The sequence below is a fragment of the Chelonia mydas genome, chromosome 8, assembly GCF_015237465.2.
Source record: "Chelonia mydas isolate rCheMyd1 chromosome 8, rCheMyd1.pri.v2, whole genome shotgun sequence".
NCBI lineage: Eukaryota > Metazoa > Chordata > Testudines > Cheloniidae > Chelonia > Chelonia mydas.
This window is the reverse complement of record NC_057854.1, coordinates 51,746,563-51,772,721: the sequence shown is the minus strand read 5'-3', so window position 1 is coordinate 51,772,721 and position 26,159 is coordinate 51,746,563. Positions and strand designations below refer to the sequence as shown.

Genomic DNA, 26,159 nt, shown 5'->3' with positions numbered 1-26,159 from the left:
TGCCAGTGTCAGGGCCGCCTCTCTGGCACTTGACAAATAGAGGTTCCCAGGGTGCCATAAATTCAGCAGCTGTGCTAACCTCCAGGGACTTGTTCATGGTTTTCTGAGATGGGCTGATGACCACTTGGATTTCCCAGTATAGCAACAGGGCCAACACATTGCCTCATGTTGGGCCTGGTCCCGAGAAGTGCTGAGAGTCGTTTGGGGATGGAGGTACTTAGCACCCTTCAGGATCAGACCCTCGGCTGGTGCAAAAGCTACCCATTTTTCTTTGCAGTATATTTGTAACAGAGAATGAAGGCTAGTCTACACTCGGATCTCACATGGGTATAACAACATCTCTCAGGGGTGTAAAAAATCAGCACCCCTGAGAGATGAAGCTATACCTACCTAACCCCTGGTGTCGAATCTTCTCTTGGGGAGGTGGATTACCTACGCAGACAGGAGAACCCCTCCCGTTGGCGTCAGTAGTGTCTACACCGAGGCACTACAGCAGCACCCCTTTCGCGTTTGAAGTGTTGAGGTGCCAATTTCATAAAGAGCTGTTGCTTCCCTGGAGATGCAGGTTCTGAAATGTCTCCGTCTCAGGACCAGCTGCTCAGGATCACACAGACTTGCCTCCATGGGAAACCATGATATTGGGTTCCCTTGCATGGCTCCCTCAGCTCTCTGGAAATGCCCCTTTCCTAAAGGCTCCCTGAGGTCTTGCTGGATGTTGCCCTCTCCTGTGCCACTCCATTTGGCACTTCTCTCTCTTCCTGCATCCTACCTGCTGCTTTGTCATCAGTCCCATCACTCCTTGTTTTAACATAAGCTCCGATCACATCTCGAGTTTACTTTGATTAAACTTTGCTGCTTGTCCCCTTGGAACTGTTGGAAACTGCAGTGTAATGTAAAAGACACTAATTACTACATCTAGCGGCATAGAAGAGTAAACCGCTAAATTTGTTAAAGTGCCTGAAATATAATTAAAACCAACAATTAACAGATAGGAAACTGCCCTCCTGACAGTCTCAGAAGGCAGATCAGCACTGAGACATTTTAGGTCTTACAGGAAATCTGTGCCACAACGTTATTTTAAGGTAAAATCCAGGGGCCAGATCTTCAGCCAATGTCAACAGGCCCGGCTCTTTTCCTATTATTGAAAAAGGCCCTTGTTGAATTGGGTGAGGGTAAGAAGTGGCAGTTTGGCAGGGAGTGAGCCCTTCGGGAGGGGTGGAATTTGGTTTGGTTTTGGCCGAGTAATGAGAATTTGAAAAAAGGAGTTGTTCGTGCCTGCCTGGTAGTTTCCACCTCGCAGTAACGCCTCTCTGTGCTGGAAACAAATGGGCACCAAGCCGCATGTATGGGGGGATGGGCTCAGGTGGAGTTGTGGAATAACATGTCTTTTTACATCGAAAGTGTGTCTCAATGGGGAGTTCATGGGCTGAGGCAGGGAAGCAAGAGAATGGTAATGATCTCTGAACTAGACCTGGCTCCAGAGAAGCCCGGCCTCCTGCTGCATGATGGGTTAAGGGGCGTATGAAATGAAGCAGGGGTCTCTAAAAGCCCTGCCTTGTTCTGTGTGCAAATGCATGCTCTCATGGAGGCAGGACTCCAGAGGAACCCTCGAGTTCTCGTTCCAAACCATATATCAAGGGTCAGGACAAACAGAAATGTCTAGTTTGTAGTGTCCCTTCCCATTGCAATAGGAAATCCAAATCCAAATAATTTGTGCTAATTGCTCCCCAAAGCAATATTTACCATATGCTGCCAAAAGCCGAAATGGCATTTCCTAGCACCAGAAGACGTTCGGTGTGGGTATAGGATGCCCTGTACCATGCTTGAGCTCTAGCCTGGAGGCAGCTGGCATTCACTGTTGCAGCTCTTGAATGCCCATCACTGCAGAATTGTAACACCAGATTAACTCTACCCTTTGTCTCCAGCCTCCGCCTGTGAGTTTTTTGACATTGTGGAGCTGCTGCTGAAGTCTGGAGCTGATCCCACCCTTTTGGACCAAGAAGGCTGCCTGCCTGAAGAGGTGACGGACTGTAAAGCAATCACTTCCCTGCTGCAGCAGCACACGGCTGGCAAAACCTAACCAGAAGGACTGCACCAGCACGGGGCTTCAAGAGTGGACAGAAACGGCAATAATCCCCACCCCACCCCCATTCTAACCCCCACAACCCTCTTTAATATGCATTGTTTTTTGAGAGTCGGGCATGACGTTTGGGAGGGCTGGGTGCCTGGCAAATCTACCAGCATAAGTCTTTGGAAGGAGTAAACACTGCATAATAGAATCCATTTTTGCATGCTCTGGAATTTATTACTGCTCTGGGTGGGTGGGGGGGACTCAGACAACATCTGACTATATTTAGACGCGGCTGCTCTTTTGAAAAATATACATGACTAGTGAGAGGTGATCAAATCAGCACTGAAGATTCAGATGTGACCAAATAAGATCTAGGGAAATCAGGTGTGGTACCATTGAGGGAAGCTGAGCTGTATTTCCCTTGGCCCAGACAAATACTATAAATAAAAGAGAGAGCACAAGGTCATACGTTGTTCCTTTCTGGTCTTTGGACGGGGGTAGTGGCCTGATTCCTGTGAAGCTATTGGCACTGGGGCCTTTCAGATGTACCAGCACACTCCACTCAGAGGGGTATTCCAGAAAGTGTTCTTCAAAAAGAAAATGACAAAAACAAAGACTGAGCCAGTGCAATCTCCTGCTCAGTTCCATGGGAGATGATGGGGTTTTTAGTGTGTGTCACTCTGTATTCTAGATATGAAGTATATTAGTGCACCATTAATGATGTAAGAGGAGGAGAGACGTCAGTACTGTGCCCGTATCTTGAGTGAAGTCACAAAATATAATTTTATCATTCATGCAACTGCTTATTAAAGGGAAAATATTGCAGAGTAAAAATGTTGTCACCAGTGAGTTACTTTTATCTCCAACTCCTTGTCATGTGGAAGTAGTTCTCTGACAGTGAAAACATGGTTTGGTTTGTAGTGTAGATAGGTTTGAACCATGTTTTTAACTCTCCATAGGGCAGGTGCAGATGCTAGTGATCTGTAAGAATCACCAAGAATCTGTCCGAAACTAACTGGCCTTGGAGAGAGTGCTGAGGATCCATTAGGAATGGCTTCTGTTTTGGAGGGGGTTGTGGAAGTGCAGAGAATATGTATATGTCTGCAGTTTAATTGCTAGTGGGGGGGTCCCTACTTGTGTTAACCATGTCACAGTGCTGTGGTCCAAGTCTACATTGATAGCACTGTTCAGGGACATTTAAAATGTGGGTCAGACCTACCTATACTGCAAGACCAAACCACGTTTTTATTGTCAGAGAATTACTGCACTGAGAGCCTCCTAATGGCACTATTAAGAGCCCCTCAGTCCAGTAGGATACACAGTGTGGATGGATCTTTAGAGAATCTGCACAATAATGAGTAGAACCTGAACTCCTTGGACACGATCTCCTTCCCACAATGCATCCAAAGCCTGAGACCCATTGAGTCAAATGGGAATTGTCCCTTGGTCCATTGACTATAGCTGCAATATGGCACCAGACCCCTGTTAAACCTACCAAGATTTGCTGTACTTTGTTGTGTGTGAGAAAATCTCTCCCTCCATAGCAGCCATTTACTGGTCCAAACTCTGCAGTTGCAGACAAGTTTGTTTATACGCATAATAGTTAGCACTGCAGAGCTTCCAGGAGAAAAACCCAGATTAGCAGTACGTGAAGATGGTAGATGTTCCCCCTTATTTACCATGTGATTTTTTTTCCTGTCTGTAGCCAAGTAGTTCCTGAGCCAGAAGTGAATGAGAGCTGCTGAGTTCTTAGCACTTTTTAGAATCAGCTGCTTATAGAATCATAGGAATGGAAAGGACCTCAAGAGGTCATCTAGTCCAGTCCCCAGCACTCATGGCAGGACTAAGTATTATCTAGACCATCCCTGACAGGTGTTTGTCTAACCTGCTCTTAAAAATCTCCAGTGATGGAGATTACACAACCTCTGTAGGCAATTTATTCCAGTGCTTAACTTGACAGGAGGTTTTTCCTATTGTCCAAGCTAAACCTCCCTGTCCCTGTTATTTGTTGCCCTATCCTCAGAGGTTAAGGAGAATACATTTCCCTCCCTCCTCCTTGTAACAACCTTTTATGTACTGGAAAACTGTTACCATGTCCCCCCTCAGTCTTCTCTTTTCCAGACTAAACAAACCCATTTCTTCAATCTTCCCTCATAGGTCATGTTTTCTAGATCTTAAATCATTTTTGTTGCTCTTCTCTGGACTTTCTCCAATTTGTCCACATTTTACCTGAAATGTGGTGCCCAGAATTGGACACAATACTCCAGTTGAGGCCTAATCAGCGCAGAGTAGAGCGGAAGAATTACTTCTTGTGTCTTGCTTACAAGACTCCTGCTAATACATCCCAAAATTATGTTTGCTTTTTTTGAAACAGTGTTACACCGCTGACTCATATTTAGCTTGTATCAACTATTGACCCCCAGATCCCTTTCTGCAGTACTCCTTCCTAGGCAGTCATTTCCCATGTATACAACTGATTGTTCCTTCCTAAGTGGAGTACTTTGCATTTGTCCTTATTGAATTTTATCCTATTTACTTCAGATCATTTTGAATTTTAATCCTCTTCTCCAAATGGGAGTCTTGTCATTGACTTAATGGGCTTTGGATCTGCTCAAAGTTCACAACTCAAAGAAAACTTTAAACGTGAAATTGGGTTTCTGGGCTACATTTTTAAGTGTGGTGGGCCGTATAAGCATGTTTGCTTATATACACAACCAGTCCATTCAAAACAATGAAGCAGATGCACATTTTGATAGAAACAAATATTTATTGGAGAATTCGTGCACTTTGGATAAAACAGCAGGAGGAAATCATATGTGCTATGCAAAGGTGTCCTATTGTATGGTTCACCAGGCTGTGAGTACAAGTATGATATACGGTAAAGGCAACTGCACCAGGTGGCTGTAGTAACATAGAAACACACATGCATGCTCTCAAATCAGGAATGTCATGATCTGGTACGGATTAGATGTAGCCGTGTGGTACCAAAAATTAATTGGCAGTTGCTGTGCAGAATAAGAATCGAGCTTATTGCTTTCGACTTTTTATGTTGTGTGTGAAAGTCCGGAAATGTCGTGAATGGTGCTCATCCCACAGAAGCAGAACAGCAGGAGCTGTGGACTCATACACAATTATTTTTTAAATTATTGGTTCCTTTAGGGTAGAAAAGGTTGTGATTCTTATGTGTCCATTTCTGTTTGCTCTGAAGTTGCTTAACCTCTGGCTGTGTTTAACCAAATGACAGCTGCGGAGCGTTGGAGGGACTGTACGTCCAGGCGATAAGCATGTGCCGCGCTGCTGAGCATTAGCAGTTGCCTACTGAAGTTCCACTAACTCCAGGGGAACGTTAAAGGGTAACGACAGAACAGAAGAGGACCAGCGGCAATCAGACTTAAAGGATGAAGCTGGAGAAATATCCACAAATTATCTGGATTAGTGGATGTAAATTCTTACATAGTTGCTGTTAAAAATTAAGGTTTACCTGTGCACCACAACTCATGGCGTTTAATTCCAGTCACTTAAGGTAGGTGTTTCAACAGAGACTGAAGCGTTCTCTCTCCCACCTGCCCCCAAGTCATTTTTGATTAGAGCTTTAGAGAATCCAATGGCATATCCCCAACATTCCTCTTGGGAATACAGTAGTGTGAAATTGGGCATGGCTAGGAGGAGTCGCCTTCCTTAACCTAGGCCTTCCACTGACCGAGCGATGGAAACTCGAAAACGCTTAGCTGACTGACCAGATCGCTCTGTCTTTATGATTGTGTCTGCAAGGGGCTGTGCAAAAGTTTCTCTCCTCCTATGTGAAATGTCAATAACACAACACATGCAAAGTGTGCCCACGTCGGATGGTGATGCATTGCTTATAAATGGATGTCAAAATAAGTTGGTGTGGTGGTCAAAGGTACACGACAAGTTTATCACCTGGTTCCACAATTTGTCACATGACTGCAATTAATTATATAGATCTCAACTCCATATGTGTGAAGTGTGTATATTACCCTCTCTCAAGAGGGTGCGTGTATATAGGTATATTGTGCACATATGTTTGTACAATACTGAAAGTTTGTCAGTTGCTTTTGCATCCATCCGTATGTGAGGGGGATATATAAACCCAAGATCACTGTGGTTACATTGCTGTTTATTTTGGATGGGATGCAGTGTTGTACAAAATTAAGACCCTGTCTTGTGCCACAGTGGAGCTGGGTAGAGGTTAAAGAATAGGGAGGTCACCTTCCTGTATTGCCTTAACATGCTGCAGCCACCTTGTCCTTGCCTGGGATTTATTTTTCCTTTCACATCGAAGGTTATCCCTGTTTGCATTTTAATCTTCCTCAGGGAGGTTCTATTTGATGGACAGTTTGTGTAATAAAAAGCTCTCTTAAAATACACGTGCGCATGGATGAAAAGTGGCAGCAGCATTGCCCACAGCTTTCATGCAGTACATTTCGGGAGCTTAGGCCTGGATATGTTTATAGCACTTTAGGTCTGTTTGTGAGTTTGGAGCCCTTCCAAAAAAAAAGAGAGCGAGACATATATTATTGTTTATAATCTGCTTTATTCTGCCAAACCTTTCCCCAGCAGCCTTGTGGATTGCTGTTTAAATCCCTCAGTGCCTTTAACTACCGATACACAAAGTGGTTAATGTGCATACAAACTAAGCTTGGCATCCACTCCAGGAAATCACTTTAATTGAGAAGCATTAAATGTTAAAATGATTAAAATATATAAAGCCACCACACCCTCGTGTAGGAAGGGCCTCGCTCCACAAGTAGTATAGTTCTAAATACTCCTGCAAGTGTGAGCAGTGTGTGGGCAGGCCCCTGAAATGGACAAAGCATTCGTTTTCCTGCGTCGTTTTTATTTCATGCTACTGCGGCTTAGTGCACAGCTCTGCTCTGTGGCTGGCGGTGGAAGGCTGCAAGCGGCTATACAGAAGTGCTAAGAGAGCCAACTGGGAGAGGTGTGGTAGGAGACGGGGCCTATTTGTATTCATCATTTCTGTTTCTTCAGGCACGGAAAGCCCTTGTCCCTCCTGTTCTGTTTACCAAAGCAGCCATGTGCTGAGGGCCTCCTGGAAAACCAATGGAATTCTAGCTTCTAAAATCCCTTTCCCGGCACATCCAGTACCAGACCAGCTCTGCCCTCATCGATATCCAGCGAAATGAACTGAGGGCAATGGGATTGCAGCAGCGTAGCTTGAGGCAGAAGCAACGTGCAGCATTGCGGAGAGGAACCTCCCTCCATGACCAGCACTCCAGTTATGTGCCTGGGAACACGCTGCTCAGATGCTTCTGCTTTGTAGTAATGTCCATCCTGTTACTTCATTCCCCAGAACAGGAGAGGTCACAGAGTGAGCGAGGGGCTCAAACAGCCCCCCCAAAAGCTGAGCTGTATAGAGGGAATGGATAGTGGCGGGGGGGGAAGAGGGAGGTTACAAATTGACAAATTTGGAAACATTGTAAGGCCAGTCTGGCTGGGAAGACCTAGCCATGGCTACAGAAACAAGTGTCGTGTTCCATGTAAACATGGGCCAGCAAGGTGGGAGGAAAGGTAGCCAGCCAAAAGGATGCTGTTTGGACCATTTGAAAAACGGTTTGTGTGTCTGTTTTCCTCCTGTTCTGCTTGCACTTTTATCCCCCCTCCCCCCTCGCTGTGGGATCCCAGCTAGTGAGGCTGGCTTAGATGCCAGAAGAGGAAGCGTCTCTACTTACCTGTTTGCTCCCACCCTTCCCCTTCTAACCCAGCAGAGGCCAACGTGGCTGCTAGCTGTTTGCTTCTCCCTCTCGGCGTCAGCCCCTTTGGTGATGCCCATGCAGAGCTTTGTGGGGTGTGTTGAACAGGTCGGTTTTTAAAGTGAATATTGAGGCCCCCAAAGAGACCCTTCCTGACAGGATGTTTGAAGGAAGGCCTTGTTGCCACAGCCTGTTACTGGTCATGGTGGAGAGGTATAGGTGCCCCAGACTCGGACCCAGCCCCCTTTGTGCTAGGCACTGTACAAACTCAATGGCTTGACAGTGCCCATTTATTAGTGACCTCTAGTCACCGAGGGGTGCAGAAAGGGGTATGGTATAGTACACCCCCCCCCACCCGCAACGCGCTTAGCTCCCCTTAGGCCGGTCCTCATACGTCATGCACCCCCTCTCTCCTCCTTCAGCTGCATCTCTTCCAGCAATCCTTTCCCCCCAGCAGCTGTGCCTGTGCTTTCCCATCCCTGTTAGCCGCAACCTTGTTTGCAGGGGGCTAGAAAGCTGTTTGAGGTAGGGCCTCTCTTGGTCAGTGACAAAAAAGGTTTTAAAAAGATAAGTCATTCAAGCTTGGATTTGTGGGATCTGTTCTCATTGCATTGAGAGATCTAGAGGCTTTGAAAAGGTGGTTCAGGGGTTAGGTGCCCAGTTCCAAGGAACTCAGTGGGAGTTGGGCATCCAACTTCCTTTCCCTTCTTTTGAAAATCTCAGACTCAATTCCTCTGTGCCTTGCGTTCCCCAGCGGTAATAGGGGGCAGCTAATAGACACCTACTTCACAGCAGTATGGTGAGGCTTAGGAATGGCCAGATTTGGGAAAACAAGTTGTCCATCTAGTCTGTTATCCTGTCTCTGATAGTGGTCGGCACCAAAAGTACTTCAGAAGATGGTGCTCAGTTCACTCGTCTGGTGAAGCTCTTTGCGATCCTTGGATGAAAAGTGCTACAGGAAGGGTACAGCGTTATGGCTTGTCTCCAGTCTGTGAGCAGGAGAAACTAATTTAAACTCGCGGCACAAAGAAAAGGCAGGATACATCAGCTGCTAAAGAACTTTCCATATTTATTTCACATAGCTTTTCGTTTTGACCATACACATCTCATGCCAACGCACAGGAGGCATAATACAAAGAAACGCACCAGGTTCTGTTTTGCTTTCCAAAGACACATGGCAATAAGTAAGTTTTTAATGATTTATTTTTTTTCCCAGGAAACAAGACTTTGCTTTTGGAACTGTACAAAATTTACACTGCAATGGGCGGCTGTGGTGGACCGGGGAGGAGGGAGCGTCGAGCTGTGGAAAAGAGCCTGGGGAGCCATACTACGGTAGAAACTGCATTTAAAAAAGAAAAAAATACAAGCAGCTTCCGTGCTACAGGATCCACGATGCTGTGTTTGTTCTGGGTCTCTCTTCCGCTGTCAGAGCAGGTGTCTGTGGGCGTGAGCCTTCGGGGGGAAGGCCTGAGGCGCGCTGAGAGCTCCTGATCTCAGGCGAGGCTCGCTGCAGGAAGCTAGCTCATTCACCAGCGACTAGCACAGAGGGTGGCCAATGTGGAGGTGCTGCCAGACAGCCTGGCAGCGAGGTTGCTGAGCTCTGTTTTTCCCTCAGTCGCTGTGTCAGTGCGGTTGGAGCTACTCCTGCAGAGGTGACCAACCAGCAAATCCGAGCGAGAGGGAGCATGCGCCGCTGCGGTGCTTTTCATTTAGCTTTCAGCATGCCCAGAGCCCTTCGACAGCAGGCAGTAAACCACAGCCCATTTCTGCCTCACTCAATTCTTCAGCCCTCCAGTTCCAGCTTTTAAAGTGCAATGTTTAAACATGAGCATCTCCCCCCACCTGCCTCCACGGACTAGCGATGCCAGAGCGATGAGTTCTAGGCTGCTCCAGGTAGAGGCTACCAGCAGGCACGCGTTTGCCTGGTGGAGAGCAAAGAGCTGTGGACGATGGGATGCCCTACATTAGACCAGCATACCCTGGAATGCTCTTTCTGAGGACCAGGGGACACTAAGGGGGGAGACAGATTACTGTGTGCTTAGTCAATGTAGTTTCTGGTTGAGGGGCTGGGGTCATTTATACCAGGCTTTAATCCTTCCTACAGGCCCCAGCCAAATTCCAGTGACTGGAGCCTGGAGGAAGAAGTTCTGGTGCACAGGGAGTTCTCTGGATACATTTGCTGGTGACCTTATGGTGTAAATTGCAGGGGCAGCTGGCCACAAGCCACTTGAGTGGCTCAGGGTGGAAGCTACACTCATCTGGCACTCTGTGGGTGCACTCTACAAGGGGCCACACCTGCTAATAGGGGGTGCCTGGATCAGAGCTTTGGTGCCTAAAACAAAGGTAGGGTCAGATTTCCAAAAGCACTTTCGGAGCACAGGGTCTATTGAAAGGCAGAGGGGTCTGTGCTTCACCGAACCTTGGGCTTTTTGAAAATCCATCCATAGATCTTTATGGAAAAGTCCTACAGGATTTAATAGAACATGACTCCCTTTGGCCATAGTATGGTTTGAACCATCCTTTAGAACTTGTACACCTGCACTAAAAGCTACAGGAGGGTTTAAAAAATATCAGCTATCAAGAGGGTCTCATTCTTGATTAGAGTCTATAGCATCTTAGCATCATTTCTATTAAGCCCTGGAGAAAAGAGGAAGCATTGGAAAATCGACTAAGCAGAGAGCGTCAGGGTACGGGTACACCACAACTAAAAGTGTAATTGACACAAAGGGACCTTTCATCTAGCTGGTTTGGGGAACACTGATAGTGAGAACATGGCAGAGCGGGCTCTGGCCTGGGGTAGCTGTCCCAGTGCAAGCCCACCAGGGACCTTGGGTACATACCTGGGTTGCCAGCCCATCCCAGGGTCCATGCCACTGGGTCTTTACTGCTCTTGTTACCCACACTAACTGGATGAAGACTAGCCTGGGTTATCTCCCTTCTGCTGTCAGTGTAGCGCACACAAACACATTAATGTCGCACTAACCCCACCGTGCCAAGGCTCAAATGTAGCCCTTCCCTAAGTACGCACAGCTGTAATTGACTTCAGGGGCTGTTCTATCCCCAGCTGAATTTGACCCACAAAGAGTACCAAATTGGCATAGCATGCTCCCCTTTCTGACACACTCGCCCCTACACATAGCTTCCAGCACCATTTGCATCACTACCGAAGTCAGGCCATGGTTACAGCCATATGCAATTCAAGGCTATGTAGGCAGGATGAGATTTTTCAAAGCCATTTAGAGGGAGAAGACACCATGTACCATTAATAGAGGGTGGTTAAATTCACTAGACAGAGCTGAACATCTCAGCCACGTTATTTCCTTATACTTCTATGTTCCGAGATGGAGCTGCTACATGCGTGAAGCTTCTCAACTCCTTGTTGTACGCTGGCATTGTTCACTACTTGTATACAGTTCTCTATTTGCACATTTTATTGCTTGTAATACAATTAAAGTAAAATGTCTTTCCTTTTCTGATTTTGATCTAATCTATTTGGTATAAATGGTTCTCCTCTCTTCCATGGAGCCATTTCTGCTCACTAGTGACATAGCTTTTTGTTTCCTTTTCTTTTTTGTTTTTGTTTTTATCCCAGCCCAGCTCTGGTTAGTCAATTGCGGTTGTGTAGACTCCAGAGGGAGGACAGAAGATTGGTGGTTTGGGGAAGCCCTGTCTTTTGTGTTTTAAATTCATTCCTGCCAAGTTAAAAAGGTAAAACTGTAATAATGCAACCCAAGCACTCCTGTACGGCCAGTAATAGATCATTGTCGGAACAACTTCAGTTCAATGTTCCCTTTTAACATGGAAGCAATGAGATACTCAGCAAGAAAGCTGGGGATGTCTCAGTACCCCTTCTCCCCAAAAAACTAATTGTAAAGAAATTGCAATGAATAAACATTGTATCTGCCTCATTCCTTAAGAGAGATGAGGAAACCATTTTGAATGTGGACACGTCCAGAAAATTCACGGTGAAAATGGCACCAGCTCACTCGACAGATCTGAACATGCTTGGGCATTAGGTCCTGTCTGCTTATTGGTTCATGGTGAAGAATGCTTGATTCCTGTTTAGAACGGCTGAGCTGGGAGAGCAAGCTGGATTCCTAAGGCATCACCAACTCCTTTCAGCCCACAGGATCATTGTTATAGAAGAGGCAGGAAAAGCCCAGCTCTGTTGTGACATGCACTGGTGGGAGTTAGGTTGAATGTGCAGCCCTGGCTTTTGATGCCAACTGAACAAATCTGATGTGGAAGCCCCAGAAAAAGTGAGAGTGTCTAGTTCAAGGGTGATGCATACGTTAGGTTCCCATTCAGTTTTGTGGCCCAAACCAGCCTCCACTGAAGTCAATAAGCATCTTTCTATTGACTTTCAATGGAAACTGGGTTGGGTGCTTAGCATTCATTTGTGTGCAAGCAGGTCTAAAGGATTCTATGTCAGGGAGTCTGAGTTGGTGAAACCTAAATGCTGAGGAGCCAGAGAAAGGTATTAGACGGGATATGTGAAAGAAGGAGATGGGGTGTTGTAACATACTCACATATACAGCCTCCGCCAGCTGCTTTTCTAGCTAACCTCTGCCTCTTTCCTAGCCCTTTGCTGCACTGAGTGTCCCGTCGTCATAGGACAGCAGGGATTGTGGGTCAGGGAGCCGATCACAGGGCTTTGAGTCTTAGCGCAGATCTTCCTAGCTGGTGGGCTGCTGTACCCTATGCACCAGGCAACAGTCCCACAAGGGACCATACACCAGCTGGGGACAAGCAGAGTGCAGAATGCTCCAGTCATGCACCTGAAATGTCCCCCCCGCCCACTCCCCCTGGCCCCAGGGCCAGGAATGCCAACTCTGCGTCAGCTAAAAACCCCTCCATGCCAGGGAATTCAAAGCCAGGCAGATCTGGCAATACAAAGGAATCTGGCTCTGGATAGGGCCCCTCCTGCTGCCATTTTTAGCATAATTTTCCTGTCTATAAGGCCCTTGGGAACACAAACACTGTGTTTGGCTAAGGATATTTGATCCAAAGGCAATTCCGGCTCCCCCTTGGCTGTTAGACGTGGTTTGGCTAGGTCACCTTTTGGCTCCACCCAAGAGGATTGATTTAAGACCTGAGGCTATGCTGCGAGCAGACCAAAAGCTGACCCCATGGTGAACTGGCACTGCTGATGCCGGGGGAGCACAGCAACGCGAGCCTCCCTTTGCGAGCGCCACAGGTGACATACTGCAGGCGCAACCCCCAGCAGCGAACAAGAGCCGTGCAACCGGAAGCGTTTGTCCACTCTCCAAATCAGCCAGCAGGAGTGCTCCGAGTCATGCTGGGAAAACCCCGCCAGGGCTCTCCTGCCACCAGGCGCTACATTTGCAAGGTGCGCAGCAGGTGCTTGAGTGAAACTGCAGGGCATGCTTCAAAGCTCAGGTGACAGGGGCCACTTGGATGGAGTGCTCAGTGTGAGGCAGATGAGCTGTGAGATCCACCAAAGCTGGTGAGGGCTGGCTGTGTGATGGGTGGAGAAGGGAAGAGCCAGCTGACCCCTGGAGCTGCCTCCAAGCATTATTATTAACCATTCATAGGTGCTAGGTGCTGTACAGATGGAGGGAAAGACACAGCCCCTGCCCTGAAGAGCTTACAATCTAATACGAAACCATGCTGTGCCAATAAAGACCTTTCCTCTTGACCTACGTCACTGTCTCCAATGATTCCAGCCTACCTGGCCGGCCCCAGACAAGATGCCTGAGGAGGAATGGGAACAAAATCATCTTCATCCACAATAAAAGCTCCGACTGTGGAGAAATCCCAGGAGAGGAAGCTTTACCAAGCAGCTTTGACCCTGTCGTGGTGCACGTGTGTGTTCAGGATTGGGCTGCTCAGACACAGCTCGCCTACGAGAAAGAGGACGTGTCCTTCTAGCTGCTTTAATGCCACAGGCTGTGGGGAAGAGGAGCCCTGTGGCTTCTGCAGATGCGTGTGTGTTTGCAAGAGCGTAGCAGAGCTGAGGAAACACCAGAGCGTGTGAAGATTTCCAGATGAGCCTGGAGCTAAGTGTGCAGCCCCTCTCGGGTTAGCTTCTCCCTTGCAGCGTCTCCTATCTGACATTCAGCATCTCCATCCTCTAGCAAAGAGCACTGTAACGCCCACAGAGCCAGCTGCTTACAGAACATCCGTGTGCTCTCCCGCAGCACTGAGACAAACGCAGCTTGGGGGTCACTTCCTGGTGACATGAACCCAAGGGATAAAACCCCTGTGCTGCTGTGAGCAGAATCAGTTCCACCCTTCAGCCGAGCCAGGCTTCTGAACAAAACAGTTGGGGTGGAGCTATTGGCTGTAAATTAATGGAGCAGTCCCACTTCCCAGGAAGCAGGATAATAATCTCATGGGATAGGCACCCGTCTTCTCTTGCACTAAAATCAACAGTTCTACAGTATTTAGGTCTCTACCGCAGACATCTTGACAGTGTGGAGTCACTTTGAAACCCAGTAGCTAAAAATAACCCTTGAAAACAGAAGATGGCTTTGCTGTCTCTTTTGCACAGCAGGCTCATTCAAAGGAATCACGCATGAGGTGGCTTGGTTGGTTTGAAAGCCATCTTGATCCTCACCACCATTTGGCTTTATTGATTGTCTTTCCATTACACTTTCTCACTATTTGACTTGCTGTCTGATCAGCGGGTGGCTGAGGGGCTTTATCTGTGGGGGAGCACATGGCCTTCTACCAAAAGCAAAAAAGCAGCATCTTATGCACCAGCTGGGTGGAAAATGACCATCAGGGGATGTCTTGAATTATCTCCCATGGACGAATTCCAGCCGACCTTACTCAAGGGCCTAAGAATGAAATCACTTAGGGATTGTCTGCACTGGGAAAACGTATTGTGTTATAACATGTTAGCTCTGACAGTGCGGCAGTGTGGTGTGGTACCAGACTGGGCACCAGGCTGGGAGTCAGGAGACCTGCGTTCTAATCCTGCCTCTGCTATTACATTAGCCTTGTGGCCTGGGGCACATCCCTTCACCTCTGTTTCCCCTCCCACACATGGTCTGTCTTCCTTAGTTAGACTGAGAGCTTGCTGGGACAGGGACTGTCTGTACAGTACCTGGCACAATGGGACCTCTGGGCCCTACTGTAATATAAACAGTAATGATGTAAAACATGTTAGCAGTCAATGTGGACAAGGACTGTTGGGGTTAGAATCATAATCAGCTGATAAATGTCATTTCCAGAGTGCAGTTACTCATGACCACTGACATGATTCTGAACACTGCCGTTATTGAGGGGTTAACATGTTCTAACACAAGGTATTGTCCAGTGTAGAAGCTCACCCTTATGCAGAGGGGCCAGTACAAAGTTGTTGTACCACTTAGCCTTATACTGAGGGCTTATGTGGCACATAGCCCTTGTGCTGTCCCGCTGCACATGGGTAACTTTCACCCATGGTACCTGTCTAGTACTTTGACCCAATGCTTGCAGTAGGACTGCAGCTTGCCCTGATATCCATTCAACCTCATTCATGAACTTTTTTATGCAAAGAGCCAATAGTAATATTCAGTGGGGAAGGGAGGACAATCACATTTTTATACGGAAAAAATCTCGATAGCTTTTCTCCCCCTGGGTTGTCATTATTTACTCGCCCTTTCGGGTCAGACCACTGCCCTTGGTATAGTGCTGGGTAAGCGTGGCCTGGCTTTGTAAACACTGCATTTCCGTAGCTATGGGGAAGGTCAGTTCAACTGCCTGTGCACAGGCAATTCATGATAAGAGCAAGGGGTTTGGAGGCATTTATAATACGTTCAACTCCAAGTAAGAGAGCACCGACTGACCTGGAGTTCATAATCGCCCAGATCTGCTGAGCCAGCCAACGTGTGCTTCAAAAGCACTCAACAGCAAAGAGTCTTTGACCTGGAGAGAATCAATGAGTTTGTATTTTACTATGAGCCTGAAAACCTAGAATCAGATACTGTATGCCAGTGTGCTGTATTCAGAAGGCTGTCTCCTGCCCACCCACTCCCCAAGTGAAAAAGGGAAAAAACACCACGCTATCATCTCACAACCCTCCAGGAACCAGTGGTGGATTCCCATTGAAAATAATGGAGATTTTCTGGTGTGGTATGTCTGGGATGCTTGAAGATTGCTTGTTGTCTCTTTTGCTAGTTTGAGCACACTTTCAGGCCAAAAGAACGAGGGGGACAGGGTGGGGAGCAGGAGATGCTTAAAAAGGAGGATGATCCATTTCATCAAGCCAAGAGGCAGGACTTGTTGGAAAGTCTGGATAGCCAACACTGCTTCCTGTAGAAATATCGGAGGTTGGTCCCCCAGCCATTGCTCTGAGTGTCTGGCTCACCCCCTGCCCTCCATGTGCTATAATTCCCAAATTAGTGTCCATTGTGTAATCCAGACCATTGAGCAATGGAGTATGGGCAGGAAGGGACGATATGGAAGATGGAGACTGAGGAATTCCATAGGGGCTTCCATCCCTCAAGTCCTGGTAAGATTGTCCTGTCCCATCCATGGAGAAGCTTCCGTTCATTAACTGTCCACTAGCAACATCCCCAACATTTCCGTAAATTCTATTGGAGTGGCCAAGCTCAGAGAGGATCTGATCTTCTGTGAAGGAAAGAAGGAAGACTGATTTATGAGTGTAAAACATTCTGTGGTCAGTCAGGACCAAACGCATCTCTTGAGTAACTTCACTGGAGTCAGTGGGGTTACACCAGGAATGAGCTGGGCCAACAGAGCACATACTCAAAGAAAACTGGCCCTCACTGAAGGCCAGTTGTATGACATCCTGAGCCAGATTCTCACTTGACACGAGCTGGGGAAGCTCCGTTGCAATAGAGCCGCCAATTTACACCAGCTGCGCATGTGCTCTCCCTGCTCTGCTCACTACTTAGCCAGAGTAAATAGTGCAACCAATTAAGAATAAATTCGGAATGGTACCACACTTATTTCTACCCTTTTGCTAACCCCACACACCTCCCTTGGTTCTTGTAGTGCCTTTTGTACAGCCGAACACGAGACAGGATTACTGTAAATCTTTTATTCCTCAGTCATACGAAAGCTGGTGGCACATAATAGCCTCTTTTTGGGAAGGTCTCTTGATTCTCGCCAGATGCATTCGCCCTCATAAAGGGCATTGTAAACTAATTATGGACGAGGCTTGATACACAGGCACTACAGACCAGTCTGGGAGCCATAGCTGGCTCTCATTAGACCATAAATAACCAAATAATGTCCTGACTTGTATATTTGCTGCGATGATTCACAGAGACCATTTTAAAGTTAAACTATTGTTAAATGATTGCTTTAAAGTTATTTTTCCAACTGAGTTCCATTAAAATGCTGGGGTTTGACTGATCAGAAAAATGGGGCAGCAGGGAATAGGTTTCTGGTCAAGCCTATACAGTATTCATTCTCAATGGTAGCAGATGACAGAACGAGGAGTAATGGTCTCAAGTTGCAATGGGGGAGGTTTAGATTGGATATTAGGAAAAACTTTTTCACTAAGAGGGTGGTGAAACACTGGAATGCGTTACCTAGGGAGGTGGTAGAATCTCCTTCCTTAGAGGTTTTTAAGGTCAGGCTTGACAAAGCCCTGGCTGGGATGATTTAACTGGGACTTGGTCCTGCTTCGAGCAGGGGGTTGGACTAGATGACCTTCTGGGGTCCCTTCCAACCCTGATATTCTATGATTCTATGATTCTATGATTCTAGGTGACCATCCAATCACAGTATAACAATGGCCTAAAAAACAGTCCACAGTGATCATTGTATTTACACTGCAAACTCCTACTTGAGTGTTCAGACCTGGGTGGGGAACTCCTTGAAGAAAGGCCAGTGATGCAGGAGGTGTCTGTGCAACCTGCTGATGTCATGTCCCCTTCTGTGCCCAGCCCACAGAGCCTGCCTGCTTAGCTGGAGCTGCGGACTTATGGTTTCAGCTCTAGAGGTCCCTGGTTCAATTTCCAGTGCACCAGCCAAGGTGGAGGCTGTCACACCATCCTTTTCCAAGTCTCCCTGTACTGTCTCTGGGGAACCCCCCTCCATTAGCTGTGAGGCTGCTGCGGTGAGTCTCGATGACAGCTGAAATGCAGCGGCCAAATCCAGCTGTCATGGAAGAGGGCCCAAGTCCACTGAGCTGTGCCAGCCTGCAGGTGGCTGCTGGTGTGGGTCCGAGTGGGAGTTTATTAACGTATTGAGGCAGGTGAGTTTCCAGCAAGGACTAGCCATTCATGCCGATACGAATCACATTGCCAGGGACGTTAGCTCAGATACACTTTTCATGGGCTATCAGTCCTCAGGCTTCAGGGGTGGGACTGATCATGAGTAGAGATGAGGAAAATATTTCCCTTCATAATATCCTATTACACAGTGAAGTGCATCCTAAGGTCATTCCACCTTGCCCTGATGCATCCCCACGCTAGAGGGACCATTGCTCTAGGCCAGCACGGCAGTTCTTTTTTTGGGAAGTTCCCCTTCGCTGGAGCTCAGAATGGACACACCCTTAGTAAGTGTGTGTCGGTTCCTAGCTCTGTTGTTAGAGGGGTTTCTGGCCATGCATGACATAGGCCAATAATTAATCATTTTCCTCGAGTGCAAAAAGCCCCAACGAGCCACCAGCCATGAGATTATCTCGTACGTCTTCAAATGGGACATCAGTTTCAAGGATCGTTCCCGTTTCTGGTGGAAGAGAAATCTAGGCATTCTTTTTCCCAATGTGGGATGCTGAGCTGTGCCTAAGCGCAGGAAATCATCCCACTCTGCAGGAACCCCTTGGGGCCCACCCTGTGTTACAACCCCTCTCTTCCCACCTTCATCTCCCCGGCCTTCCTGCCCCACTCACCTCGGAAGCTCAGCTCACTGTCACTAACCCCACAGTCCTCCGCAGAGCTCTCCTTCTCGTGCTTGCTGCCCCCACGGGTCCTCTTCACGCTCTTGTAGAACTGGCCCCAGCGGTGCCGCCCAGCATCCTTCTTCAGCCGTTTTTCTTTGGCCCGCCTGTTTTGAAACCAGACCTGGAGCAACAAAGGGAGAGAGAGAGTCCCAAAAGTCACTGAAAGGAGCACGTGCAGGGAGAAAAAGATTGGCCTGGACAGAAAAATTCAGGGCTGGCTCCGAACCTCCCTGAAGTTCAAGATGGTTCAGACCCAGGAGCCCAGTTCCCCTGTAGCTTAGGGTGCCAAGGCCAGTGGATTCAGAGCTGAACTTCGCCCCAGTCTGAGGGGTTCCAGGTTGGATACAGCATATAGAAATGGGCCTGAGCCACAATGCCCAGATCCAGTTCTGCATGCAAACTTCCCCAAGGCTCAGACCCAGTATTCAGCATTTCAGGCCCATAGATTGGGTCAGTTGCCTTCTGCCCCATGGCAGATCTCCTTGGGATATGCACCCAAACATGCAGTGCCCGTTTTTTGCTGGTATTGAAAACTCACATCTAAATCACTCCTTACTGCTAATAACAAGGGAGATTCAGCTCCTTGGTTCGGATCCTGTGCTGTGATCAAGATGGTGGACAGATGCACCCCCTGGGGCAGTGCACAGGCACAGCAGTCCAGTCACGGGCTGTCAGTCACAGGATGGGGGCCTTACTGCTTAGCCAACTTTCCTGGCCTGGCTTCCTTCTGTGCTACCTTGGAATTCAGTGCGGGGGTTGTGCGCCGCAAGGGGAATGTGATGTGCACAGCTTGGTCAGGACAAGAAGGGAATGGAAAAATACTTCAACGGCAGCAGTCTCACCTGCACCACCCTCATGTCCAGCCCCGTTTCCGAGGACAGCTGCTCCCGCACGTGCCTGGCGGGTTTGGGGGAGTTTTTATAGGCATTTTTTAACGTTTCCAACTGTTTGGCTGTGATGGTGGTTCGTGGCCTCTTGGCTCCAGCTTCTGAATCATCTGGAATAGAACAATTTCTTACCAGTTTGGAACAGACAGTGCAAAATAGAAGCTGGCCAATGACCAGCACAGAAGGAATGTCAAAATCTAAAGCAAGATGCAGCTGATTTTAATTAGCCTTAGCTGCGGCCGGGAGGGGTGGGGGCGGGAGATAGGGAGCTTGCAAAATTCAGCCCTGGTTTTTCAGTGACTTTGTCTTGGTAAAACGTGGCCTTCCAGGTCTCCAAGGACGCAGTGTGACGATTCTCCTCTTTCAACACGGAAAACCTATCTAAGGTCCTGGTCCCTGCGATCCTATTATCTGAGCACCACGCACTCTGTAATGTATTTATCCTCACAGCACCCCTGGGAAGCAGGGCAGTGCTATCATTCCCATTGTACAGAATGGGAACTGAGGCACAGATCCTCAAAGATTTCCCCACTGATTTCCCTGAGGGTGAGGCACCTAAATACCTTTGAGGATCTGGGCCTAAGTGACTTGCCTACACAGGAAGTTTGTAGCAGAGCAGGGAGCTGAACATGGGGCTGCTGAGTCCCCGTCTTACATCCTAACCACCAGACCATCCTTCCTCTTTTAAGGATGAACCTGAGAACATTTTAATCTCTTTCCTTCCAATATAACAACCTTGCCTCTTTTTAAAAGTTCCATAGTGTACCAGACAGATTTAAAAAAGGGGTCTCATTAACGAGTTAGGGAAACCCTTCAGCTGGAAAAAGTTCATTGCTCCCATACGTTAAGCACATATCTGGTGGTCATCGCCAGTGTGGACATAGACGGTGGAAGTGGTGCAGTTTTTCTATCACATAATGTTTAAACGTTATTGGGCAACCAAACCAAAAAACCCCATAAAATCACAAAAAGGGCCATAACTTGAAGAAACATAGTCTAATTCTGACCAACATTGGCAGAAAGCTTTTAAATACAACTGATTATGCAACTATGTACTCAAACTAGTACTCCTGGAAATGTTAGGAAATATTTTGTCCCACATGATATATTTTATGCATTTTCCTATACTTTTTTGCCTTCGATTAAAACAAAAGTCTGTGGTCATACGACAGTATGAGCTTTTTTGAAACGTGATACATCTAAATCAGGGGTAGGCAACCTATGGCACGCGTGCCAAAGGCGGCACGCGAGCCCATTTTCAGTGGCACACTCACTGCCCGGGTCCTGGCCACAGGACTGGGGGGCTCTGCATTTTAATTTAATTTTAAATGAAGCTTCTTAAACATTTTAAAAACCTTATTTACTTTACATACAACAATCGTTTAGTTATCTATTAAAGACTTATTAAAAGAGACCTTCTAAAAACGTTAACATATATTACTGGCACGCGAAACCTTAAATTAGAGCGAATAAATGGAGACTCAGCACACCACTTCTGGAAGGTTGCTGACCCCTGATCTAAATATTTGTCATTATTTGTTGAAAAGTTTTTCTGTCTGCTATTTTATGAATATTGGCTATTGTCCAATGACTCCTTCACTGGCAACTGATGTTGACGCAGTGCACACCAGGATGAAATGTTTTCAAGATATGTTCCACTCTCTGGGCCAAGACTGGACCTGTGTCATGTATGATGAAGCAATCTACTGCAGAGTACTATTGATTAAATGGAGGAATCAAAACAGATTTGACAATGACCACCTTGAGAAGGGAGGCATGCATCAAGTAGCAAATGTCATGTGTGATACAGGCAGTGTGCTGCCAGAGAGTGGGTTTGAAGACATCCTTGTGGAAGCCAGCATCTATGGTGCTTCAGCCATGCTCTAAGAGGGAAGGCATATAACCAGGGCATTAGAATCCATAAACTTATGAATGAGGCAATGACTCGCTTGAAGTGGGTGGCACTTGGTAATTCCATGCACAATGATGATTCTCCCAGAAGATTAGAAGAGACACATCTTGGAGGAAGCTCAAACACGCATTGAAGCATTTGAAGATGTGGAGCAGGTTCACAGAGAAAACGGAGTGGAAGCACAGAATGCTCTGGCAGACTTGATGAACAGCCCCCAAGCATTGCAGCGGGTCATGGATTCTTCCGTTACCCAAGGGAAAAACTGTTCAGATACATTTCCATCCTGGGAAAACTACATTGCTCCCAACCACGGATGGATTACACAGCAGCAAAGAGAGGCAATAACAAGTCCATGCAGCTTGAGACATTTGCAGAGATGATCCCACTATGACAGTGTGGTCATATGAATTATGCCAGATGGGTTGTGTAAATGTAGCAGAAACCAGATCTCTGGAGGAGGAGAAGCCAGATATATATTGTACCCAAGCTGATAGGAAGCTTATGCTAATAGGAAGCTTCAGTGGGATACTTACACTGTGACGTGGCCATTGAGCAATCTCTGAACAAGAATTGTAGGAATCATCAGCATCTTTGCACAAAAGATAGGGCTCTGACCAAGGATTACCTGACTGCATGTTTTAAGGCAGCTGTAACAGCTGTGACAAAACAAAGGTGTGGAATGCAGCCTTCAATCTCCACAAAGAAGCTACCACAAAGCACATGGCTGCAGATGAAATTCTAAGGTATTATGTTTTGTGACTGAAAGAATGACCAATCCTTTTAGCATTGAACCTGGAACAAGCCCACACAACAGACAGTCACTTGTGAACGTTGCAATGTCTACTGTGACTCCATCTGAAAGTGCAGAAGGTTTGTGCTTGATAAGAGAGACTGGCACATAAGAAATGAAGCTGTTAGTAACCAGAAGGCTGCAAAGGGGCAAGGGAGACCTCTTTCAGCCCATAGAAAGGCATACTCTCAAATCATTTGGTAGTCTCAACACAACAATCAAACAAAAGAAGAAGCAATCAGCATAAGTGATAACTATTGATTGTCAGATATTCAGCAATGAGTTATTGCCCAGTCCAGAGATGTTGATATCCAGGGTTTGATGACATGTGAGCTGGCACCTGTCCCACTTTCCCTCTTCAACTTGGGTGGATCTCTAAGAAAGACCCAAAAGAGCAACACGCTGTCTTGGCTGGAGAAAAATCTGTCATTGATTGAGCTATCAGCATCTAATGAGCTAGCGTTAGCTATTCTTGAACTCAGGATGCTCCTGCTGATGGTGTGCAATGATACTGCCAAGTGCAAAACTACTGGGGAGCTGTCTGCACACTATCGTCGGACTGCAATGTCAATACACTGCTATTGTGGGTGACAATTATGCAAATGAAGAATCAATCAAATCTGGTGAGAGAGCCTGCAGGGGGAATGTCCAAATGCAAGACATTCGGAGCCCCCACTATGTTCATACCATTACCAAAGCAACGCTTGCAGATGATATCAAATTCAAAGAATAAATCTAACATTGCACACTTTCTTCTCAGTGCCTGGCTCGTGAAGGGTGGACAGAGATTGTCACCTAGTCACGACGTGTACCTTGCTGGTGGGTTTCACCACATCGCACGTGCAGTGAAAGCAGGGCCTGGCAACCATTCTGCAATACGAGAACTCGAGGAAGCAGATTCACGCACATTCTTGCACGTTGCTCATGCAAAGCAAACACTCGGAGTAAACGGGGTGCTGATGTGGTGCTTGGACTCAGATGTTTCATCCATGTATCCAAAATATTGCTCTGTTCTTGGGAGAGATGAATTCTTTTTCAAAACTGGGGTCGGCCAAAAGATGAGCCTCGTTCCCATGAATGGAGAGGCTGGAGCTGGGAGTGGATGTGTCTCAGATGCTGTCAAACATTCATGCTGTCAGTGGTTGTGATGATTCTACTTCAGCTGTCAGTGACATGGGGGAAAAGAGATGGTTGAAGGCAGCAGCTGAGCACCCAGAGCAGTATGTGGTGAAGGAGTTTAGAGCTCTTCTCCCACCCCGCCCCCTATCGCCAGGCAGCAGAGCCATGGGGGAAGGGATGCTCCACAATGTGTCTCTCTCACCCCCAACCCCCGTCTATGGCATGCACTGAGACTGCTTGTTCTCAATTTCCCACCCTGTTCTTGGGTGCACGGCTGTGGTCTGCAGTGATGGTGTCTATTCTGCATCCCCCACCCTGATCTCAATGCTTGTCGCATTCACAAACCAGGCCCATTCTCAGCTCTCTTGGTCTTAGTGATGTGTCTGGGGTATGAACCAAGCATGCCCATTCTCACAACCCTTCTCATCCAGTCTCAGGGCTACATGCCTGTGGCATGCCCATTCTCAGCTCCCTTATGGTCACAGTGCTGTTTGCCTGTAATATGGTATATTACATATACCTGGCAAGGGACATAAAAGGCAAGAAGAAGAGGTTCTTTAAATACATTAGGAGCAAGAGAAAGATGATTAACGTTAATGATAACCAGATCCTCAACACAATGAATATTAACACCCAGGGAAAGAACAGTAGGGAAAGAGCAGGTTAAAGAATGTTTAGATAAGTTAGACGTGTTCAAGTCAGCAGGGCCTGATGAAATTCATCTTAGGGTTCTTAAGGAACTAGCCGAAGCAATCCCGGAATCATTAGCAATTATCTCTGAGAATTCTTGGAGGATGGGAGAGGTCCCAGAAGACTGGAAAGGGGCAAACATAGTGCCTGTCTTTAAAAAGGGGAACAAGGAGGACCTGGGCAATTATAGATCTGTCTGCATAACTTCAATACCTGGAAAGATACTGGAGCAAATTATTAAACAATCCATTTGTAAGAACCTGGAGGATAATAGAGTTATAAGGAATAGTCAGCATGGATTTGTCAAGAACAAATCAGGCCAAAACAACTTAATGTCCTTCTTTGACAAGGTTGCTGAGAGGGGGGAGCAGTAGATGAGATATACCTGATTTTAGAAAGGCTTTAGACACAGTCCCACATGACAGTCTCATAAGCAAACTAGAGAAATGCGGTGTCGATACATTTACCATAAGATGGGTGCACAACTGGTTGAAAGACCATACTCATAGAGTAGTTATCAACGGTTTGCTGTCAAGTTGGGAGGGCGTATCTAGTGGGGGTCCACAGGGGTCAGTCCTTGGTCTAGTACTATTCAATATTTTGATTAATGACTTGGATAATGGAGTAGAGAGCATGCTTATAAAATTTACAGATGACACCAAGCTGGGAGGGGCTGCTAGCACTTTGGAGGACAGGTTTAAAATTCAAAATGACCTTGACAAATTGGAGAATTGGTCTGAATTCAACCTGATGAAATTCTATAAAGACAAACGCAAAGTACTTCACTTAGGAAGGAAAAATCAAATGCACAACTACAAAGTGGGGAATAACTGGCTAGGTGTTAGTACTGCTGAAAAGGATCTGCGGGCTAGAGTGGATCACAAACTGAACATGAAACATCGATGTGATGCAGCTGCAAAAAAGGCTAATATGATTCTGGGGTGTATTAAAAGGAGTGTCATATGTAAGAAACAGAAGGTAGTTGTCCTGCTCTACTTGGCACAGGTGAGGGCCCAGCTGGAGTACTGGGTCCAGTTCTGGGTACCGTAATTTAGGAAGGATATGGACAAAGTGGAAAAAGTCCAGGGGAGAACGGGGGTTGGTGCCTGTGCATTTAGGCCAACGAAAGAGTGAGACTCGCTCTATAGTCTAGTGGTTAGACTACTCAGCTGGGCTGTGGGTGAACCTGGGTCAAATCCCCTCTCTGCTTGTTAAGAAGAAGTTTGACTGGGTATCTTCTCTCTCCAGCTAACTGCCCTGAGACGTAGGGGATGCCTGGTCAAATGCCTTTGCAGAGGAGGGATTTGCCCTGGGGTCGCCCACAGCCTGGGTACCCCTGCAGAGAAAAGAGTGATTTGCATGCTTGCTGTGCCCCCCATTAAAAGTGGAGCAGCTGCTCAGATTAGCCCTGTGACATGGGCACTTGCTCTGCTGAGGTGGAGATTTCCCACATCCCAGGTGAGTCCTCTCACCACCAGAGAGGGCTTCTTAGTCTTGCTTTGGCCCAATTAATATGCAATTAAAGCAGAACAGTTGCAACAGAAAAGACATCAGAATACCTCGTAGGCCAGTAGTTAGGCCACTCACTTCATAGGTAAGAGCCCATTCTTCAAAGCCCAGCTCATCAAGGGCCTCGAACCACAATCTCGCACAGCGAGGGATGATCCCCCAAACCATGGCACTAGCGAAGGTTCAGGCTGCCTGTGCCCCAGTTATTAGTTCAGTCAAGTGAACAGCTTCAACAAGAGCTGAAAAGCAGCCCCTGCGTGAACAGCCTCTGCTTCAGTGATCGGGGCACTCACTTGAGAGCTGACACAGTCTCAGTTCACGCCCCCGCTCAGCACTGCACTGCTGCATCAGCACTGTCTGCACCGCCAGCTTCAACACTGCTGGAGGTCCACAGTTTGCCCCATTGAAAAAAACAGATCAGGCAGGCGCCGTTCACCAGAAACCCCCCGAAACTGTACCCTATTCTAGGGCTTCAACTGGCATATCAGTGCTCAAGCCAATCTGGCACTGCATTTGCATTTTGGAGCACTTTAAAATTAAACACAGGTCATTGGTCAGGAAAGGAAGGGAGCTGTACCTCAG

At 47.1% G+C, this 26,159-nt stretch overlaps 2 protein-coding genes and 1 long non-coding RNA gene across 4 annotated transcripts in view; 2 read left to right on the top strand and 1 right to left on the bottom strand.

The window, feature by feature from the left end:
- The window catches only part of ACBD6 (acyl-CoA binding domain containing 6), a 140,213-nt gene extending 137,308 nt beyond the window's left edge, over window positions 1-2,905 (top strand). The window contains exon 8 of one of the 2 annotated variants that reach the window (XM_007061152.4): window positions 1,926-2,905. In XM_007061152.4, coding sequence (XP_007061214.3) covers window positions 1,926-2,080 — 155 coding nt within the window. In that variant the 3' untranslated portion in view covers window positions 2,081-2,905. The remainder of the gene's footprint in view (window positions 1-1,925) is intronic. The other variant, XM_043553034.1, reaches the window with a different exon arrangement.
- Window positions 2,906-4,521: 1,616 nt separating this feature from the next.
- Window positions 4,522-10,356, top strand: LOC122466853. Its single transcript, XR_006292745.1, has 2 exons — window positions 4,522-5,594; window positions 9,020-10,356. It is a non-coding gene; the product is annotated as an uncharacterized LOC122466853 (long non-coding RNA).
- A 5,336-nt stretch (window positions 10,357-15,692) lies between these two features.
- The window catches only part of LHX4 (LIM homeobox 4), a 59,249-nt gene continuing 48,782 nt past the window's right edge, over window positions 15,693-26,159 (bottom strand). Inside the window, exons 4-6 of the mRNA XM_037907186.2 lie at window positions 19,513-19,667; window positions 18,620-18,791; window positions 15,693-16,383 (exon numbers count right to left, since the gene is read on the bottom strand). Coding sequence (XP_037763114.1) covers window positions 15,989-16,383; window positions 18,620-18,791; window positions 19,513-19,667 — 722 coding nt within the window. The 3' untranslated portion in view covers window positions 15,693-15,988. The remainder of the gene's footprint in view (window positions 16,384-18,619; window positions 18,792-19,512; window positions 19,668-26,159) is intronic.